The sequence below is a fragment of the Cupressus sempervirens genome, chromosome 6 (genome assembly GCF_028749045.1).
Source record: "Cupressus sempervirens isolate cs-2001-9-10 chromosome 6, ASM2874904v1, whole genome shotgun sequence".
Taxonomy (NCBI): Eukaryota; Viridiplantae; Streptophyta; class Pinopsida; order Cupressales; family Cupressaceae; genus Cupressus; species Cupressus sempervirens.
In genome coordinates, this window is record NC_143123.1 from 378,948,364 (window position 1) to 378,964,994 (window position 16,631).

General features: G+C 34.0%; 1 protein-coding gene across 2 annotated transcripts in view; it reads right to left on the reverse strand.

The window, feature by feature from the left end:
- Window positions 1-16,631, reverse strand: part of LOC149552640 (ubiquitin-protein ligase) — a 249,298-nt gene that overhangs the window by 195,775 nt on the left and 36,892 nt on the right. For both annotated transcript variants that reach the window (XM_089788214.1, XM_089788217.1), the window contains one exon: window positions 1,305-1,425. In XM_089788214.1, the coding sequence (XP_089644340.1) occupies window positions 1,305-1,425 (121 nt within the window). Of the gene's footprint in view, window positions 1-1,304; window positions 1,426-16,631 lie in introns of those variants that run through there.

Below are 16,631 nucleotides of genomic sequence, written 5' to 3' on the forward strand. Positions count from 1 at the left end.
TCATCAACATTATTGCAAGGAAGAGTATGGGACAGTGATTAGAATAAGAACAATAAGAGAAACAAATGATCATTTCAATGATAAAAAGTGAAGAATGCAAAATCTTAAAGAAAGAGATGGTTTAAGAAAGTGGCAATATATGTAAGCCAAAGCATGTAGAGATGAGGTTGAGAGAATAGAAGAATTTGCAAACCAGCAAAAAGTTAATTAATAAGGAATGAAAACAGGGGTTATCCCATTCTCATGTTATTAGATTCAAATATATATAGTCAGATACGTATATACAGTTGAATGTAAAAAAGAGAGTTTAAGCAATTTAAAAAGAGTATTCTCAGATTATTTTGTCATTGTTTTATAATAAGGAAGTGGATGTTGTGAAAGAACACAGGTCATCATCTGAGTCTTTTAAGTACAAGTGTTAATGGATAGAATTTAGAGAAAACTGAAATTAGTCCTGAGAATTCAATAAGAGGGGGAATGGGGACATTACAGTTGATTATACCATATATTTTTATGTTATTTCTAGTAGTATCAGTAGCATTTAAAATACTTTTATTTTGATTGTGATGGTTGTCACTGAATAGGTAGTTTCCCTTTTTAAGCTAATCTGGTTCTATTAGATTTTTTTACTTTGCTAGTTAATTCCTTATCACCACATGAACTTCTGAAATGGTGTGGGGATTTAGTTTGAATTTCATGGTGGAGAAATCGGTGGATAAAGCAGATCGATCACTTTCAGCTGTTGCATTCATTGATAATTTATAAATGTGTGATTCCACATTTCAATAAATAAATAAAAACAGCTCGTCTTTCCGGATATGCTTGGGCATAAAAGAGCTTGTATATATTTCTTATATGAAATTAAATCTTTTCCAGCTCTAAAGAGTTGCATGCCAAGTGTTTGTATTATTGTCTGGCTATCATAGGAGCACATTTTCATATGTAGGTTAAATATGTATGCATTTGAAGATGCAAAATGAATTGCTTTTGCATATTAGTTAATTGCTCAGACATCTTAGTAATCAGTTGCAAGCATTAAAAGAATATTTGATATCAGTCCAAGAGAGAACAATCAGATTGAAACACGTGCCCAGCAAGGTTAAAAATCATAAGCAAAGTGATTGACAAAATTCCTTGAGTCCAAAATCAACAAGGTCACACATTAGCCTGGAATAAGATTGAGCCTGCAGGGCTCATTACATTCATCATTCAATGATTAATTTACTACTAACAAGCATACCTTTTAACGTGATAGAGCTATGTTGCTTGGTAATCATCAAAAGAAACAAATTCAAGTGTCATACCTCCAAGATTGGCACAAAATTAGTGAATGAGGGATTTAATGCAGCACCATAAATAACGTGTAGAAGCGTAACAAAAGTTGGCAAGTTCCACTGAATTACAATATAATCTGATGAGGATTCTCTGCAATGAATAGAGACAAATAAGTAGATGTTTAGAGTACAGATACAGCATGTCTAGTGGAAATTTTTATATAAAAAATGTAACCTTTGATATAGCAGTTAAACCAAACTGTAAATGCCCCAGGATGTTCTATGATGAAATATGAAAGAAAGATCCCACGAGGCATCCCATTTGTGCATCCAAGATAAAGTCAATCTTCTTCGTCAAAACAATATGAACTTACTTTATATAAAGGTCAGTTCTTGCTCACTAATGAATTGGGACTTTGGTAAAATGACAAAGCATCTTTAATGTAAATCTAAAGCATTTAAAACATTGAATTCAAGACACTTTTCCACAATGATTGTTTTAAGTAATAAAATTGCAACAGCTACAATAATCAGGCATTTATTTCTCTCATTCAAGTAAAACAAAATACAAAGCTGGTGACAAGTCCATATCACCTATGATTCTCTAGTCACTAGAATGTGTAATTGTTGTTATAAGCTCTCTCATGGTAAGTCAACAAAATCATAATCAACCAGATAAAAAATAGGCACCAAATTTATGACGGAATTTTCGCTAAATTTACAAAAAAACAACTCTAACACATCCATAATGCAAACAACATAGGCTTCAAGGAAAATAGTTGAGTGCTAATGTAGTTGCTCAGTCGATGTTCTCAGCAGAGGCATGCTTCAGCAGATCCAGAGCAGCAGCACAGTAGTATAGAGAAGGCACAATTGTGTTGGAGGCAATAGTATGAGGAGATGAAACAGCAATGGTTATATAGGCTAAAGTAGAGGGTGCTCTATACCATGAAGATCATTAAGCAGTTGGCGACTCTACTATTGGGTACATACAATACAATGATGATGATCATGAAATTGATTTTGATCAAGCTTATGTAGTCATGACACATTCAAAAACCAAGTTGGCTCAACAACAAGAAGAGGTTGAAAAGAAGTTGGATACTCCTCAAATGTATGTTACCATTGCAAAGAGGGGAATAGCTCTTCCTAGCCTACCTAATGATCCAGCTAGAAACCAAGTAAGTGCTGATCAAACTACTCCTGCATCTAGTATTTCTAAATCCACCATGCCTAATACTACTATTAAGACCCAGGCTGAAAATTTCAGTTCTTCTTCAGTCAATTCTTTCTAGGCTTTTGATATTATAGATCATGCTACGAAGACTAAAATTCAGATGTCTAAGGTAGAATACCTACAAGCCTATCCGGATCAGCTAGATAGACTTACCAAATTTGTCAAAGAATCCCAGCCTACTTAAACTCATTTAATTGGCCCTGAATCTAAAAGTACACCAAATAACCTAAGACTTACCATTCCATCTTCAGTTATAGGAAAGACTGAACCTTTCCCTACTAATTAATGGTTTCAAGTTAAGCAATTGTGTCATAGATTCTGGTGCCTCTGATAATGTTATGCTAGCCAAGGTTGCAGATGCTTTAGGGTTAATTTTAACTAAGTCTTTTGGTAATTGCTATTCTATGGAGAATAAATAAGTATTGCTAAAAGGACAAATCAAAGATGCTCAATTTGCCTTTGCATCTTTCGTAGACAAAAAGATCAAGATGACCATTTTGGTTGCAAATATACCAGCTTCTTATGGTATGTTACTTGGCCATAGGGAGGTGAACTCAATATCGACATGACTGGAGCTAGGATACTAATTAAAAGTGTTATGCAAAAATTGTATCCTGAAAGAGAAACAAAGTATGTGGTGGTTAAATCCAACAACCCAAATGCTCAAATCTTGTTTGAGCCAGCCGGAATGGGTAATTACTACCTACATGCTGATGAAGTGTCTAAATTTGCCAAAAATTGGACTGATTCTCAAAGTTCTTCATTACTATTAGACACTGAAAGGTTTGTTGATGCAGTTGAAGTTATAGAAGAAGATATTATTCCTAATCAATTGTCAGTCAAGGCAAAGGAAGGAGTTGTTTTTGAAGATGATCATATGGATTGACTTAAAGAAGAAGAAAAAAAAAATTTGAAAGTGATTCCACCGATTCCCTTGAAGGAAAACTCATTCTTAATAATTGTGGAGCAAGTTCAAGTAGTTCTACTACTGTTTGGATCATGGAATTTGATGGAAGTGCTTTCATGGGATCTAGTGTTGGAGTTGTATTGATTTCACCTAAAGATGAGTTTTATCCTTTTTCTTACAAATTGCAATTTCCTAATACCAATAACACGGCTGAATATGAAGCCTTGTTATTGGGGTTGAACATGACGCAAGCCAAAGGAATCCAAAATTTGCATGTAAAGGGAGATGCTGAGTTAGTAGTATGTCAAGGGTCAATATCAAGCCAAAAATTATCGACTTAGACATTACTGTGATTTAGCTTGGGATTAAATCAAGTTGTTCAATGCTTTCAATATTTCAGTAATTCCTACAGAGTTGAATGATAGGGCTAATTAACTTGCTATTTCAGCTTCCCTGTTACTTCCTCATCAAGATTTTGAAGATAATATATATGAAATACAATCGGTTTATTGACCAAGTATCCCAAATAATTGTGAGCATTGGCAAGTGTTTAATGATGATACTCAGATTGTCAATTTTCTTGAAACTAAGGAAGGTTTTGATGATATGTACTTTGAAGGAAGTGAAAATGCTTCGAATGAAGTGATTTCTAACATAGATCCTAAAACTAGTAATGAAGTTATTTAGCTAAGAGGAAACAAGATTCCCAATAATTTCATTTCTTTGGAAAAATTGTTTGACAAGCATGATAGATATTTTAAGGAACAACAAAAGACAAGGTTGAGATCTTTGGAGCAATATGAGAAATACAATATTGTAACTGAAGAAGATCCAAAGCTAGTTAACATCGGTAATTGGTGTACGAAGGATGAGAACGTAAAGTTCATCACCTTGATTCGTGGCTACAAAGATGTCTTAACTTATTCTAATGAAGATCGGAAGTCTTTTTGTCCAAAAGAAGTACAACATGATATTCCTCTTAAGTTTAGCACAGTTCCTTTTCCCCAAAAGCAAAGACAATACAATCCCAAGATTTTGGGTACCATTCTAGCTCAAATTCAATTAATGTTTGAAGCAGGTATTATTTTTCCTATTCATCATTCATCATGGTTAGCTAATATAGTTCCTGTTAGAAAGAAGAATGGAGAGATTCGCATATGTGTGGATTTTTGTAATCTTAATTAGGCATCTCTTAAGGATAACTATCCACTACTAGTCATGGATCAAGTATTACAAGTTGTTACTGGTTCAAAAATGCTATCCATGTTAGATGGTTTCTCAAGTAACAATCAAATTGAGATTTGTGAAGATGATCAGTATAAGACAGCATTTACTACCCCATGGGGGACTTTTGCATATCAACAGATGCCTTTTGGTCTTATCAATGCTGGAGCAACTTTTCAACAAGCAATGGATCTTGCTTTTAATGGTCTTATCAATGACAACATTGTTGTATACTTGGATAATTTGATTGTTTACTCTAAAGGACGTCAAGATCATTTCTTTCATTTTCGGCAAGTCTTAGAAAGATGTAGACAACATGGTGTGTCATTGAATACTAAAAAATCAATGTTTGGCTTGATGGAAGGTAAGTTGTTGGGATAGATTGTGTCAAAAGAAGGTATTAAGATTGATCCCAAAAAGATGCAAGCAATTACCATCAAGTAAAACTACAGTTCATTCTTTCTTTGGAAAGCTGAATTTTCTGAGAAGATTTGTACCAAATTTTGCTGAAAAAGACTCATCACATTGTTGAGATGATGAAAGGAAAGAATGCTTTCCATTGGAATCAAGAAGGAACAAAAGAATTTGCAGAAATCAAAGATGTCAAAGCACATGCTGCTGTGTTAGTATGTCCTAATTATATAAAAAGCTTCATCATGTACAGTTATGCTTCAGAACATACTCTTTCTGCTATTCTAATGCAGAAAAATGATGAAGGTATTGAATCACCAATTTCGTTTATGAGTTCTCCTTTAAAGGCTCATGAATTGAAATATAGTCAAATGGAGAAACATGCTTATGTTGTTAAAGCAGTGAAGCATTTCAAGTTCTATATTTTGAATTCTCATATCATTGCTTTAGTTCCAAATACTATTGTCAAGACTATTCTAACACAGCAAGATTTTGGTACTAAAAGAGGAAATTGGATTGCTAAGATTAAGGAATATGATATGGAGATACGACCTACCAAGTTAGTTTTGTCGTAGAGGACTCTGTCAGCTTATGGAATGAACCCTTGCAAGTAGAAGATGAGAATTCTTCTTCTCTTCCTATTGTTTTGTTTGTTAGCACTACAAATGATTTGTACTCTAATATGGAATACAATTTGAGCTATGGCGAATGTCCTCCACATTTAACATACAAAGAACAAAGGACTCTTAAGTTGAAAGCTTCAAGTTCCTTTCTTTGGGAAAATGGTCTCTACAAGCATGCGATGGATGGAACTTTCCTTAGATGTGTTGATAAAAGTCAGCAAGTGCAAATTTTGGATTCTTTCCATAATCAGACATGTAGTGGACATTTCTCAACACCAATGACAACACATAAGATTTTGAGAGCACAATACTATTGGCCCACACTTTTTCAAGATGTTTATCAATGGGTGAAGAAATGCAAATTGTGTCAGCAATTCGTTGGCAAGAAAAAAAAATTGCTGCTCTTCCATTAAAGCTAGTTGTGATCAATGAACCTTTTCAACAATGGGGAATTGGTTTCATTGGTACTATTGATCCATTGTCAAGCAAGGGTCATATGCATATCCTAGCAACAACAGACTACTTCACTAAATGGGTCAAAGCAATTCCAATAAAGGGTTCTACATCAGAAATAATTTGTGACTTCCTAAAGCAGAACATCATTTCACGTTTTGGTGTTCTGAATTAAATTGTTTTAGATAATGTAACTACTTTCTCTTCCAAGGAAGTAACTGAGTTTTTTTTCAATCATGAGATAATTCTGGCACATGCATCTAATTATTATCCATAGGGTAATGGTCAAGTTGAATCAAGCAACAAGAATTTAGTGACCATCATAAAAAAGTTGGTTGAATCAAATCAGAGAACCTGGCACAAGGCATTGTTTGATGCTTTGTTTTGAAATGGGCAATTGGAATGTCGCCCTTTCAGTTGCTATATGGGATCAATGTTGAGATTCCAATAACATTAGAGCTTCCTGATCTCAAGTTAGTACGAGCCATCAAAGATGAAACTTATTCAGATGCACTAGATAAGAGGATTATGTTTCTTTAGCAATTGGAGGAGCGGAGGAAAGAGATGGTTGACACACCTGTTGCTCATCAGCAAAAAGTAAAAGTTCTTTTTAATAAAAAGGCCAACTATAGAGAATTTCAAATTGGTGATCTTGTTCTACTCTGGGACAAAAGATGAGAACCAAAAGAAATGCATGCCAAGTTCGATTCTCTTTGGCGAGGACCCTTCACAATTCATCAAATTGTAAGCGAAAATAGTTTTCAGCTTGCATATTGGGATGGAGCACCAATGCCACTGCCCTACAGTGGACAACATCTGAAACATTACTTTCAATAATTATCAAATAAGTACCTCTTGAACATAATTTTTGTTTTAGGGTCGTAGGTTTTTGTTTTTTTTTTTTTTTCTTTTGAGTTGCCTAACTCTATTGCCATGGAGTGGACGAAGGCACTTAGAATATTGGAGTCTATCTCACTCTTTGTTTCCAAGAACAAGCAACATTCTCCAGACAGAGCTAGCTATTGTCTTGCATTTTGTCACCACAAAATGTAGGTAACAATATGAAACTTTTCAACTTAGTTTCGCATTTCTCTGAGTTTAATTCATTATTTAATTGGTTATTATTGATCAACCAATTATTTCTAATTGATTTAATAAATCCTTTTACCAAAGGCTTTTGTGAAGTCTTAGTTTTTCTATTTGTTGATCCTATGCTTGAATTTTGAAGTCTTCAACATCCTTTTTCTCATTTTAGAGTGTGTGTTTGTTGGCTTTTGGTCCTTTGGTTTTTCTCAAGTTATTGCTTTTGGTTGTCCCTTTGATTTGATCTATCTTAGGCCTTAATCGGAGTTGACAATCAAAAGGTATGGCCATTTTAGTGTCCAAAAAGTGGATTTTCCAAGTGCAACTGCACGAATTAAAATATCATGTTATATTTTGAAGTTGACATTCACTTTTTGAAAAATATAACATAAATTCACTTTATGTTATGTTTTTAAGTTAATTTATCATTTTAATTTTTCACTTAAAGTAACTATAGAGCACTTTATGTTATATTTTTAAGTTGAGTTGTTTTTTAATTTTCACTTAAGTGACTATATTAACTATATAGTTTGATTTTTATTTTATTTTCAATTCAAAACATCTTAGTAAATATTACTTTTTTAAAATGATATTTGCACATTATATATTTATCTATATAGTGTAAATATTATTTATGACCCATTTGAGAAATATTTCTTCAAAAATTAAAATTGGCATGTGCTTAATTCATCACTTTAGTTGTGGTAACATGTCTACAAGCACATTTACATCAAAATATGTATTTGCATCTGAAAGGTGCGATTTTGAATGAAATGGCAATTTTATAACACAAAAAACATGTCATTACATATGTTTTAAAATATGCAATGACTCCCAAAAGGTGAGACATGCATATTCGATTTTCAAAACATGCAGTGATTCCCAAAAGGTGGGATTCTACACTAAGGGTCATTTGTGAGCAAATTTTAAAATATGCATATGCATCCAAAAGGTGCGATTTTGCTTATGGACTCCATTACATGTGTTTTTAAAACATGCATTTGCATCCAAAAGGTGTGATTTGAATGGGGAGACTCTTAAACATATTTTTAAAACATGCAATCTTAACCAAAAGGTGCGATTTACCTTCTAATGCATGCACATGTCTTCATGAAACCTGATTTTGAAGACTGAAGGCAAAACTCCATGCACATGCCCTCCAAGAACACGTTTTACACTAAAATGCTTAGATTGGATCATAATATGGCTTGAAATTCCCAAGGGGGTCATTTTTGCATTCCTTGGCATTATCATGCCCTGGACGTTTGAATTCACCAAAATTGCTTCATTTTATGGTGATTTGCAAACACGTTTTTGACCAAAAACATCCATTTTTGTGCTGTTGTTGATCACATTTTGGCTCATGGAGGAATCGTTTTGGGGTTTTTTATCCATATTATTGTTATTGGGATTATGTTTTGGCCTTCATTTGCAAAAACAATTCATTTTGGGGCAGATTTGAAACACGTTTTTGACCAAAAACGTCCCAAGAACTTGCATTTATTAAAAACGTCAGTATTTTGAGGGATTGTAGGGAACGTTTTTGGCATTCCTACCCAAAAACGCCTAATTGAATGCTCTTTTCGAATTTATCATTGCAAGGTTGAAGAGGCTCAAATTTGTTTTGAGAATTTTTTTAAGTTGGACCTTTTTTCCCTTCATTCTTGGCACATTAATCTTCAAGTGGACATTTCCGTTTTTTTTGTTGTTTTGGTGCATACTTTAGCTTGATGTTGCACACTTGTTGATATAGATGCCATAAAAAGTGCATTTTCTCTTTTAAAATGATGAAAAGTCTCATTTTCGTACTATTGGTTTTTTCCCAAATTCCAAATTCGAGTTTGCATTTCAAAAGTAACTTGCTTGTTGACAGGATTGAGTCTAATACCAAAGGTACATGTTTCTTTTGTGCTTGTTTTCGTTGTTTGCTTGCTTGCTTTTTCATTATTCTTCATTTGGAAGAAGTTGCAAGTTCTCTTCCAAGAACTTGAGCATGTTTCACTTCACTCCACCTTCCATCATTGCATGCAAGTGCATCATTTCATTCCATATTCACCATTACATGCCAAGGCACATTGCATCTCATTCTCTACATACAATTACATGTAATCTCACCCTCCATCTGCATTTACACGCAATCCCATCCTTCATTCCCAATCGCATGTCGCATATACATGTAATTCACTTTCATGCAATGACATCTTGAGAACCCCTTTTTGACAAAAAGTCACTCTTTAAAAGTCAAAAAAAATCATTTGCACGCATTCTCATGCATTCAACTTTCATGTCTTGAAGCATATCCATAAAAGCTCACTTTTACCTCATGTTTCCATCTTCTCAAGCCATTTTTCAGCCTTTACATATGCATGTTATCTCCTTTCAAGATCTTTACACTAGATCTTTCAAGTATCTAATCCATACTCCAAACCTTTGTTGCTGATCAAGAATCAACATTTTTATGGAAGTAATATCCTCTGATGATGTGTTCACATTTTGGAATTTACATATTGCAGCACAATCACAAGAAATGTCCTCATCTACAAAATCGAAACGAAAAATGAAATATTAATATGATAAAGAGTTGGCTCATACAACTCCATCTCAAGTCACGTCTATTCTTGATAGTGTGTTAGATACAGAGATCGGGTATGTGGATATGATAGATTTCTTGTGAAGGATAGAAGCTCCTGCTAATCATAAGATGAAACGCGTCAAATGGAGTAAAATTCATTTGGTGTCTACATTCCCTATGGCTGCCCTGGAACAAGAATTTGTACTAGGATGTGCAAAGCATTTCAGTCCAAAGTCTAAAACAAACAAGGATGGCGATGGTAATGTCATTATTAGCCTTGACCCTGAGATTATTGAACAAATTTTCAAACTACCACGGACTCCAAAATGTGTGGATTTGACAAAGGAAGCATCTTGGGAAATATGGAATGAAAACAAGGAAAATTATTATAAATATGTTAATTTATATTGGTTGGATTCCAAGAGAAGCAATTTTTCAAGATGGCTTAAAACCATTCACAGATCTTGTTTCAAGCCAAAATACAAAAACTTGATTATCCTTATCAGCAAAATATGCGGTCTCAAGGATTCTAGTGATTTTGAACCATGGATGTACAAGCTCATTTTTCAAATCATTAGTAATAAGGAACATATCTTTTGGGGAGAGCTTATCAACGCTGCACTTTGTGAACAACTACTCAATGTAGGGACCTCAGCACCATTTTAGATGAAGTCCTATCTTGTCTATATTGCAGCTACTATGGGATCTTTTTCAAGACTTTCAACCAAAGGAGACCATCTTCAAGTTCAAGTTTGGGAATATTATGATCAAATTACTTTGACAAATAGTATCACTGTAGGAGAGTTCAAGATGTATTCTTTGGACATTTTCGGTGCTTGTTTGATAAAAACGTTGTCTGTCAAAAAAGTGTATGATGAGGCTTGGGAAAAGGTTAATCAATATGGTTGCATCTTTATTTAGTTTCCAAGCTTTACTAATTTGAGAGTTGGGTACTTCAAAGGAGAACCATAAACCTTACTTAGGTATGCTACCAACAAAATCAGTCTAATGGAATTGGCCAGACAACTCATGGAGGTCCAATCTAATCAATATATTATGCATAGACCAGGTTTTGGTATTACCTCTACCAAACCCTTGGCGATCGGTCATTACACAATCATTTCCATACACAAAGCAAAGGCTATAGAAGCTGAACTTCAGTTGATTACACTAAAGAAATTCAAAGCTAGATATGATTTTGATTACAGAGAGATGAATTCAAAAATTATGAGAGCATTTACTCATGTTCATCATATAGAAGAAATTTGGATTGATATGGGAACAAAGTTAGATATTATGAAAATGGACTACTATAGGTTGACATTACAGCAGATTATTGATCTCAATATGCTTGAGATTCCATCTAATTTTCAAATTGAAGATGATGGTAATATTCTTGATCCAGAATATCATTAGATTGGTTTTGATAAACAATATCCTTTCCCATTCAGTGGTAGCAAAAGGAAGGTACTTCTATCCTTGATTGATTTCAATCCATTTTGGCAAACATCAATAAATGTTTGAAAATCAAAGGTCTCAAAAGGGTGAATCCTAAGTTAGGGGTGGATTGTGGGAGTTTTGGTCCGCCTGGAAGGAAGTCACAATTAGAAATTACAGGCAAATCTTCCTCTGATATAAAAAAATTCTCTCAAATTCAAATTGAAAGGTGGAAAGGGATTTAAATTATCTCAAACACCTGAACAAGCTCAAGAGTCAAAAGAAGAATCAGATGAAGGACTTGATAAAGAAGACGACGAGGAAGAAGGAGAAGTCATGATCATATCTCCTCCGCGGTCTACACAAACTTAGGGACCCTCTATGCAATAAGTACCTTTTTTGGGTGCAATAGATGATGATGTCGATTCATTCTCCACTGTCTTCACACCTTCTATCCTGATCTCAGAAATAAATACATTGGCACTTCCTATATCTTCAGTGGCTCCTCCCATTTTAAAAGTTGAACAATTTGAAAACTTAGGGAATGTGTTTGAGGATTTTCCAACCCTCACAAAAGGTCAAGATTCCCATCTTGATACATCCTTGACTGGTTTTGAGTTGTTCATGATAGAAACTTCCTATCATGCACCCATGAATTCAACTATACAAATTGAGTCATGCTTAGTCACAACAAAGATACAATTAGGATCAATGCCTATGGTCTCCACTATACCTATTTTTGCAGATGAAAATTTCAGTTTGTTTGCATGGTTGAGCAAGATTACGATGAAGAGAAGAAAGGTTGTGGTACCCCCAAATGACCTTCCTATTAAGAAATCCAAGTCTAAATCTTTAAAAGATAAGATTGTTTGTAGGATCATAATTGATTTTGAAAAGATTAAGTTTGTAGAAGTTGTTGAGCTATTGGTGGACAAGCCAATTGAAGAACTTAGCCGTTCGGATTACAAGTTCACCAAAGTGGAAATTGCCAAGCAGACACGACTAGGTTGTTTACAAGATGCACTTTCTGATGTGTCAAAGAGCAATCATGAATTATGGGGGAAGAAAACTCAGCTCAAACAGGAAGTTGTTCGTTTAAATGAGGTCATTCAATAGCAATCCTCACAACATGGATTTGTTGCATCCCAAACACCTAAAGGAAAAGGATAGCAGAAGTTGCAAAGTCTTGGAAGGGAGAAGTCGTTTCTAAAGGAGTGCAAGCCAGTGCAGATACAACCAAAGTCCTTGGACATTCAAAAGTGTTGAAAAAATGGTACATGATTTGATTGCGTCTTTCACTTGGGAAGTGATGCAAGAGCATCCAATGGTGTAGGGGCAATCCTATATCACCCAAAAATATGCTTAATGTTAGTTTCTGTTTAATGTGTTTTCATTTCTAGATACCGATTTGGGTCAAATAAAGATCCCAACTCTCATAGTTCCACTATTGATTTTTTGGGTTAGATTTTTTGAGCACCTTGGGATACGTGCCAATGCAAAAAATAGGTTACTTTGTAATTGAGCCATAATTGTGATGAATTAGAGGGTGTAAGTTGGAGGTATGATTATAAATGTAATCTAAAGCACTCCAAAAAAAGAATCAAGTCAAAAGGCTTTACGGTTTGAAAGTAATGGCAATTTTAAGTTGCCTAAAGACCCCCTAAGAGCACTTCAAAGTCAGATTTGAGCCACTAAATTGCCTCGTACGGGCCTGAAAAATGGGGGACGAGAAAAGCTGGTCCATAGAGCTATAGAGCACTTGGAGAGCTTTCTGGAAATGTAAACGCTTAGTCAATCGGAGTCTCTAATCAAAAGTTGTCTCCCAAAAGTTGGACTACCATTTCTAAATTCTTCTAATTTTACACCGACTTCTAACATGTTTTCTAGAACCTTTTGTTTTGGCGGTGGATGCCAAATGGCATATTTTAAAATGTATTCCTAACCCTAAACCTAATTTGGGTTACTTAAGGACATTTATGGCATTGTAAAGGCAGTTTTTGGTGGAGTTCGGGAGAAGGTACCAAATTGGGTTAACAACAAGAGTTATAAAATCGTCACTTAGCCTTCAAGAGAAAAAAGTGTTTTAAAAGAGCAACCGCATGTATATTAAACACATGCACTTGGACATAAAATCGCCACTTTCAGCCTTTTGGTCAATGACTTAGTGCATAACACACTTTTGGAGTTCATTAACATGTTTTCAATGACATGCTATTGAGCCAAAAACCACCACTATGCTTTAGTAGAATCATAAGTCATTTAAAACACATTTTTCATGCTCATTTACATGTGTTTTAAAAATATGCAGTTGAGCTAAAAATCGCCACTTTAGCTTGGTGGGGTTCTTAAAACATCATAACACACTATAAAATGCATGTAGTCGAGCGAAAAAATGTCACTTTGGCTTAGGCTAAGTGAAAAGGGTTTTTAAATATTACATACACATGCAATTGGGTCCAAAATCGCCATCTAGTGCATTTAAATATTAAAACATGTATTTTAACTTAAAAAGTTTGTTAAGTAGCAACTTAAAAGATGTAGATGTAATGGGTTAGAAAACTCTGTTTAAATGCATTAATATAATTAAAATAAATTTATATATGCAACAACATATGTAAATGGTTTAGAGTTTCCCACTTACATTAACTAAACAAATTTACAATATGTAAATACATATTAAAAACCCACTTAACACATTAAAACGTGTTATCACATATAGAAAGTCCATTTAATTTAATGTTGGGACTTATTGGAAGTGGGTTTTCACATAATGATTTGCATGTTGATATATGCAATGTGTAATAAAATCCCCACTTTTAAGCATTTAAGTTGTCTTGTGTAATTAAATTTAAAATTTAACTATAGCTTCTAATAAAGTAACATGAAAAATAGTCTTGAAATAGGCTATTTTCATAAAACATATAAAATTATAGTCAAATCAACTTAGAATGAGTTGAAATTTTAAATTGGACCACAAAATCCACTTTAAATATCAAATATAATTTTACATCATGCTTTCGCCAATAAAAATCTCACTTTTATGAGGTTTTTTAATCGAGATATGCAGTTGTCCTGAAAAACCTCACATTTTCCCCTATAACTTGAGTTAAACAACTCTAATTTTGACCAAAGTTAGCTTGAAACGAGCAGAATTCCACAAACTATTTACCCAAGGCAAAAACAAGACTGAAAACTATTTACAACACAAAGAAAAACGAAGAAAGGACGTGATGGATTGCCAAAAATTGAGCATTTGTAGTCAAAGAAGAAAAACTCTTACTAGCAAATAATTGAGGATTTAACTTGATGGAAACTTTCAAAAAGAAATGCAAGATAAAGCAACACAGAGTACAATTCAAGGATAACAAATCGTCTTTATCATACTTTAATGATGCATTAAGACTAAGAGGATACACCTATAAATCCATAAGAAAATTGCATAGGGTTGCCCTAATTTTGTGAAGCCAAAATTGAGGACAACACAAACAAAAGGCATTCGAAAGATGGAACAGTGATATGGCTTAATGCAATAAGCATATAAATGCAAATTGGTTCATCATCCAGACGACAAATCTTGGTAGATGACCAAAGGGTATAGATGATAAGTAATATGATATTGGAGCAGCTATCTCAACTTTCTTCTTCTAGTATCTTCTATATGAACTTTTACCTAGTATACATCGTTGTTTCCCTGGGATCCTTTGCAATGTCATCACTCCTTAGGACAAGTTTACCTATAAAAATTATTAGCAACATAGACTATTAAATTCGATTCTAGTAATTACTATCTTGGAATGTTATTATTTCTACACAACCTTAAGGATTCACTCTATGAGGATCCCCTATGTTCTGAGAAATAGAGGATTTTTGGCCTTCCTTCTTGAAACTACCTTTCAAGACGTGCTTCATAATCCTCTGTGAAGACCCATTGTGTTCCTCAGAATGACCCTTGATCAATTAGCCATCTCACAAAAAAGAGTTTCTCTAGAAACGAGGATTTATGGATGTAAGTTGATTTTGTTAGCATTGAATCTTGAAACCTTCTTCTTTCTTCTACGATTAAAAAATGTGACTCTCTATTTGATATATATCTCCTTTGTAAGCATAGTTTCTTCATCATTTTTTCCTTCTAGGTTTCTCTTATTTCGATGGCTGTTATTATGGCACTTTGAGTGCATATGAGTTTTTACCATCTTGATATTTTGACACCATCCTCTGCTGGGTTTTGAGATTGTAAGAAAACTATGAGAAATAATTTAAAATCTTCATCTGGGTTCTCATATTTTTTGTACATTTGTATTCTTCTTTCCTTTGCTTCTCACTTTCACTACAAATCAACCTTAGCTTGGTATTCAAGCTTTGTTTTACTGTGATTTGGTCCAAACCCTCAATGTTGCTTCTTTTCATAATATTCACAATGGAAGATGTGTGATTTATTACTAACTGTAGTTTCATGTTCTGCATACCTTGCTCTTGCTTCAGCTACATGAATCTGGGTATTTTTTCCTTCTGCTTCAAATTTCATTGTTGTTATTTTGAATATGGTTTGAATCTCACTTTCTATTGTTAAGATATGCTTGGATATGCTCACTGAAAATATTTATTTGAGAGGAATTTTGCTTCACTTATTCTGTACCTATTGCTCTTTGTTGGGTTTGATCTTTTCCATCATTCTACTATAGGAAAGAATGATCCCTTGGCCATTGACTAGAGTCTGTTTCTTGCTGGTGCTATCTTTTCCAAATCTTGAACTTTCTTTCAGCCACCTTCTCTTGTATACAAGCTGAAAATAGTTCTTCCATTTAAATTCAAATGTGTAATGAAAGCATTTCCCCCTTTTTGTTCTTGCTTCTTTTATTGTTTACTTAGATGATACTACAGCTTGCATTCACTTCATCTCACTGTGTTTACTTCTATATTTATCCTTTATTTTATACATCAGATTCGCATTCATGTCTTCACCAGCTTGATGATCAAACCTTAAGTCTTCCTGTAGCTTGGTTAGAAATCTTTATGTTTCTATTATCTAATTTATAATCAGAAAATGCAAGTGTAATGTATTTAGCATTTACTTCCTTTGTTCTTGTTCATACAGCATATGTGAAACAAAAGGTTTCAAGTCATAATAACTTGTCCCTTCAATGTCATCTTTCTCTGATTAGGATCTTTGCAGCAGCATTTATTCCTTGATGATACTAAAAGCAAAAGGTTTTGTGTAGAAAATACAATGAACCTTTTATATTTTTCTGTGTTATTCTGATCAGCTTCATTAATCCTATATCTAATGGGTGTGTCCGGCTCAATAACCCTTGTGAGAGCTTACAGTTATATCCTCATACCTATTAGAAACAGGATGCTACACAAGAAACAAACATGTTAGCAATAAAAACTTGATATAACTTTGATTGCC